Source organism: Bubalus kerabau, chromosome 6 (assembly GCF_029407905.1).
Source record: "Bubalus kerabau isolate K-KA32 ecotype Philippines breed swamp buffalo chromosome 6, PCC_UOA_SB_1v2, whole genome shotgun sequence".
NCBI classification, from domain to species: Eukaryota; Metazoa; Chordata; class Mammalia; order Artiodactyla; family Bovidae; genus Bubalus; species Bubalus kerabau.
This window is the reverse complement of record NC_073629.1, coordinates 58799920-58805919: the sequence shown is the minus strand read 5'-3', so window position 1 is coordinate 58805919 and position 6000 is coordinate 58799920. Positions and strand designations below refer to the sequence as shown.

At 34.1% G+C, this 6000-nt stretch overlaps 1 protein-coding gene across 1 annotated transcript in view; it reads right to left on the bottom strand.

The window, feature by feature from the left end:
- Positions 1 to 2552: 2552 nt before the first annotated feature.
- COL24A1 (collagen type XXIV alpha 1 chain) overlaps positions 2553 to 6000 on the bottom strand; it is a 404934-nt gene continuing 401486 nt past the window's right edge. The window contains exon 61 of the mRNA XM_055587104.1: positions 2553 to 3996. Within this exon, the coding sequence (XP_055443079.1) occupies positions 3850 to 3996 (147 nt within the window). The 3' untranslated portion in view covers positions 2553 to 3849. The remainder of the gene's footprint in view (positions 3997 to 6000) is intronic.

The following is a 6000-nucleotide window of genomic DNA, read 5'->3' as shown; positions in this document are numbered from 1 at the left end:
AAATATATATATTTATATCTTTCTAGTTATCTATCATCAATTTATCTGTTACCTTTCATCTGTCTATTTCTCTACTATCTGTTTCTCTGGAAAACCCTAATGCTGATTTTTACTTTTATAATCCCCACTTTATAGTGAAGAAACTGGGACAATGAAGAATAAATAATATACCCAAAGTCACATCCTTAGAGTATTCTTAACTACCAGACTATACCACCTATAATTGATTAAAATTTGCTTTAAATTTAATATTTCAGGAACAAAACATGAACACAAAGTAAGGTATTTCTATTTTATATATATTTCTGAAATGAAATCTAGGAAAATCATTTATACCTCTGATACAAAGTTTTTTTTGTGTAGGGGGAGAACAGAAGGTATAGGATATAAACTGAAACCAGAGTATAAACTGTGGGTTCTTACATTTAGACTCAGTCTTGAAAGCAAAAGTGAAGTGGCTTAGTCCTGTCTGACTCTTTGCAACCCTATGGATTGTAGCCTGCCAGACTCCTCCCTCCATAAGATTTTCCAGGCAAGGATACTGGAGTGGGTTGCCATTTCCTTCTCCAGGGAAACTTCCCAACCCAGGGATTGAACATGGGTCTCCTGCATTACAGGCAGACTCTTTACCATCTGAGCCACCTGAGAATCAGTCTTGGCTCCTTTTAAAAACATTTCTATTTCTCAAGCAGGAAATCTGACATCTTTGCCATAACCCTATTTTGAAAAATTGCGGTAAAATATACAACATAAAATGATTAAAATGACCAATTTTAAGTGTATAATTCAGTTGCATTAAGTATATTCATATTGTACAGCTGTCATTACCACCCATCTCCAGAAATTTGTCATTATTTCAAACAGAAACTCTATTCTTTAAAAAATAATTTATTTTTTACCTCATTTAGCCTCTGATAAACCTGTTATATTTTCTGTTTAGGAATTTGTCTATTCTTGGTAATTCATATGAATGGAATCATACAATATTTACCCTTTTTTCTCTGCCTTTTTTCATGTAGCATACTGTTTTCAAGGTACATCAATGTTTGAGCATATGTCAGAATTTCATTTTCAAGGCCTAATAACAGGCCAATGTATGTACATACCGGAGAAGGCAATGGCACCCCACTCCAGTACTCTTGCCTGGAAAATCCCATGGATGGAGGAGCCTGGTGAGCTGCATTCCATGGGGTCGCGAAGAGTCGGACACGACTGAGCGATTTCCCTTTCACTTTTCACTTTCAGGCATTGGAGAAGGAAATGGCAACTCACTCCAGTGTTCTTGCCTGGAGAATCCCAGGGACGGGGAAGCCTGGTAGGCTGCCGTCTATGGGGTCGCACAGAGTCGAACACGACTGAAGTGACTTAGCAGCAGCATGTACATACCACATTTTGTTCATCAGTTCCTCTCTTGACACACTGGGGTTATTTCCATCTTTTGGCTATTCTATATAATATTTCTATGAACACTGGTGTAAAAATATGTTTCCTTCTTTCAGTTCTCTTGGGTATATATGTGAAGTAGAGTTACTGTATCATATATGGTAATTCTACATGTAACTTTTGAGGAACTGCCAAGTTATTTTCCACAGCAGTTGTACCTTTTTACATTCCCATCAGTAATTTATAAGGGTTACAGTTTCTTCATATCTTCACCAACACTTGTTATTTTCCTATTTTGAAGGGACAGAAATAACCATCTTAATTTGTACAAAATAGTATATAACTATGGTTTTGATTTGCACCTAATGACTAGTGATGTTAAGTATCTTTTCATGTTGGCCATTTGTGTATCTTCAGAGAAATGTCTGTTAAGTCTTTTGCTCATTTTTACTTTGGGTTTCTTGAGGGTTTTTTGTTGTTTTTGGTTTCGGGTTTTAAGGGTTCTTCATATACTTTGGATAGTAATACCTTATCGAACATATAATGCCCAGATATTTTCTCCCATTCAGTGGGATGTCTTTTTACTATTTTGATAGTGTCCCTTGCACAGAAGTTTTAAGTTTTGCTATAGTCCAGTTTATTGTTTTCTTTTGTCAACTGTGCTTTTGGTGCCCTATCCAGGAAATAATTGCTAAATCTAATGTCATGAAGCCTTTCACCTAAGTTTTAAGAGTTTTGTAGTTTTAGCTCTTACATTTAGGACTTTGATACATTTTATGTTATTTTTAAAATTTTTGATATTATCCCAAATGCTGTTTACAGTAATAGTTTTCATCATTTTGAGTCAATTTTTGTATATCATGTAAGATAAAGGTCCAACTTCATTCTTTTGCATATGGATATCAAGTTTTCCCAAAACTATTTGTTGAAAAAACTGTCGTTCCATTGAATGGTCTTGGCACCCTTGTTAGAAATCAGTTGACCATATGTGAGAGACTTTCTATGCCATGACCTCATTTTAAGTAGGAAATAGGCCCTAGAATCCTTTTACAGGTGTGTAATAGATACTTTCTAGTAGTGCAATGTACAAGGTAAAGTAGGTCTAAGCGAAAGAGGCTGTCTTACATAATGAAAGGGTATGTTTAAAAAAAAAAAAGCACCAAAAAAGATATTAAAGCACATTTTTATTATAGATAGGTAAGTGTGGTTTGATGGTATGTTTATAATGGATGTACATGCTTTTCAATATACCAAAAGGTATAATATTTTTAATGCTTAACATGTCTCTGACAAGGAAAGTCTGAACTTAGCCTATTTTAAATGGCAAAAGACTGTATTTGTTTTCTTGAATGTTGCTTTAACGACTGGTAAATTGAATTCTTTTAGGTCCCAACACATTATATTTAAGAACGGTGAAAGAAAATCAATGAATTATTAAAAAACATGTAATCTCTATGAAACAGAAACAAAGTTTTTATAATTTAAAACAGCAGCAATTTCAAAAGATTTGCTGAATTACAACTTTACAAAATATATATACACAAAATATCATTCCAGATGATCATGGATTTTTTAAAATAGTATATCACAACCCCTAAACTCTAACCCAAACCTACTACTGGATGTAGCTGGCCTATAATATTTTTTACAGCAATTTAAAACAAACAATAAAACCCCCTCCCGATTCTCTTGTGCTTAAGCACAGGTTACAATGTGCTGGCTTTGATTTTATATCCACAAAGAGAATTTTAAAATAACGTCACATAAATAATGTTTTACTTGTTATTAAGTATATGACCAAACAAATTAAAATAAGTACTAACAACCAAAACATATATTGATGTAACCAGTACATACACTCTTAAAGAATGACAAAGACGAATAAAGAAATAAAATAGTTTATGAAAGCCACAAGCACCTTTTTTTAGAAAGAGCACCAAGCAACACAAAAAGGCAACACATAAGAGGTAGTGTACCACCGGCTAAGATGTATATGCCCACTGGGGACCTGAATACAGCTTAGTATTTGGGAAAAGAAGATGTATTAGACTGTGGCTTGCAGTTTTTAGACAGAAGCATTGCACATTTGGGAGCATTAGCCAGTATTGCTCCACAGTGCTTTGCATCTCCAGCTGTCTAATGGGTACTTTGCTCTCAGGCAGTCAAAAAATATAGAATACCCTGAAGAATTCCATTTTTATAAATGTTCAGTTCTAGGGAATTCTCTAAGAAAGCTCAGATCAATATAATTTTTTAAAGAATTAAATACTTTATCAGTTATAGTCCTTTAAAAAATGCCTTGTCTCCTTCTTAGGAGGAAGTCTTTTCTTCCTGAGATTCTTTAAAATTTAGCCAATGCTTTATTCCATGTATTTCATGATATCCAATAGTACCTTTCTGTCTATATTTTCCCCTCTGCAACAATTACCTGGCCAACAGCATGCATTCTGAACTAATTCAGAGACCTTAGAGAAAGCATACGGAACTGCTTTCAATGTAGTACTTCCGTTCGGTTTTGAGATGAGGAAGTTTTTGTACTTCTATTACTGGAAGTTGATTAGGGTCCTGGGTGTGAAAAAGGAATTTTGCCTTATGCCAGCTGCCATCTTGAATCTGAAAAATAAGAACAAAATGCTTTGATCTGTAATTTTTCTGTTAGCAGCAGACAATATCTTTTCATAGACAGTGTAAATTTAAGGATTAGAAATAATGAATAGAAAGTGCCTAGAATAATGCCAGGCACAGAGTAAGTGCTCAATGAATGGGTAACAGTTACTATGAATAACTGAAAATATATGCTTATTCTGTTTTCTAGATGGCATTGTGTGTTCTGATTTTTCTTGAGGCTTCCTGTTTCTGTTGTCTGTGGATCATTGGACCAGATATGCCCCGCTTCTAATTTGAGTAATAACCATTTTGTTTTCCTTTATTTGGGACTGATGCTTCAGGATGGAAACTTGTCTTGGATGAGAGGGAATGAGCGTGCTTACCCTCTCTGTACTCTAGGCAGGAAATATGCAGAATCCCTTCAGTACAAGTAAATTATAATTATGTTGAATTATCTTTTAGGTTTCTTTTTTTCCATTCTGTGTTTACTGTTTATATAGTTTCATTCCTCCCTTCCTTTCTTTCTAGGCCTTTCTGTTTCCTTTTATTACTGTATGCTCTTTTTTTGGAGGGTAAATTCTATTATAAAATAAAAACTATGCTCTGATTAAGTTTCAGGAAGACAAAATAGAAAAACAGTTAACTAGCTTTGTGAAGATTTTTATACAGAAGTTTATTCATTTACTCATTCACAGAATTATCATGGTATAAATTTTAGAATTTGAAGGAACTTTGGAGATTATTGAAGCTATTAATTCCATTTTAAGTTAAGGAAATAGAAGCTCACAGAAAATAAATGACCAAAGTCATAACCTTGGGGTAATAACTAGGCTGGAATTCTCTGTAACTTCATTAAGTCTCAAACAATATTTGTTGAAGACTAGGTAGTTTTGGCACAGTTAATAAAATGTAATCCTCCAGTTTCTTACAGTTCTTGAGAAATACAAAGATGAGTAAATTCTGGCTTCTGAGTTCTTGCAGCTTATAAATTTAGTTAGGGAGAGGAGAAATAAACAGCTGTAATATAAGGCCATGTATGACATGCATCATAACGAATATAGAGAGTGAATGCTGAGTTCCTCATTTCCAACTAGAAGAGTCAGGGTAACGCCTTATATATTCAGAATTGAAGATAGGCCTTGAAGTATGCCTACAATTTCCACTTGGTTAGAGGAGTAGAGAACAGCATTTCAGAGAAGGGGAATGACATGAATAGAAAAAAGCAAAACAGTTGGAAAGATAGAAAGTGGTTGTGAAAATAAGCCTAGCATGGGGTTTAAGTGCACAGATTTTGATAGACACCTAGGTATAGGTATTCTCACATAGAAAATGTGAATTAGTGAGGATTAAGTGAGCTTTCAGTTAAAAGTCCCTGGCAATATAGTGTGGCATTGACTTTGGACCTGTACACACTTAGGGTTGATTTCTTGCTCTGCTGTACCTTGAACAAGTTACTTAACCTCTGTGCCTTCAGTTTTTCTTACCTATAAAATGATACTAATAGTAAGTAACTTATTTATAGAGCTGTTATAATTAAATAATGTATGTAATACATAGTACCTGTCATCTAATAAGTCCCCAATAATTAGTAGTAGGAATTGTTGTTGATATTATTACAAATAGATCAGTTTGACCAGAGTTCAGGGTACACAGTCAGTGAAAGCCCAAGCTTGAAAAATAGGTTGGGGCCTGACTATTCTAATTGCTGGTAAGTTTTGATTGTGTCTCAGAAATAGTAATGAGTCACCAAAAGTTTCTGGACAAAATTGTGAAAGTTAATTTTGTTGGTAATGCTGATTTCTTCACCTACAGAGAGTAAGCCATATATTTCTGACTATTTGTTTTATGATTTTTCAAATATGCAAGTATAGTTTATCTGAAAGTGAAATGTGAAAAAGTAAAGCACTCTAGTTGTGAAAAACTAAAGCATTCTAAATATAAGACATTTTAAATCATGGGCTTCATGATACACAAGAGCAGGAGACCAAGCTCCTTAAAGAAGTTAATGAT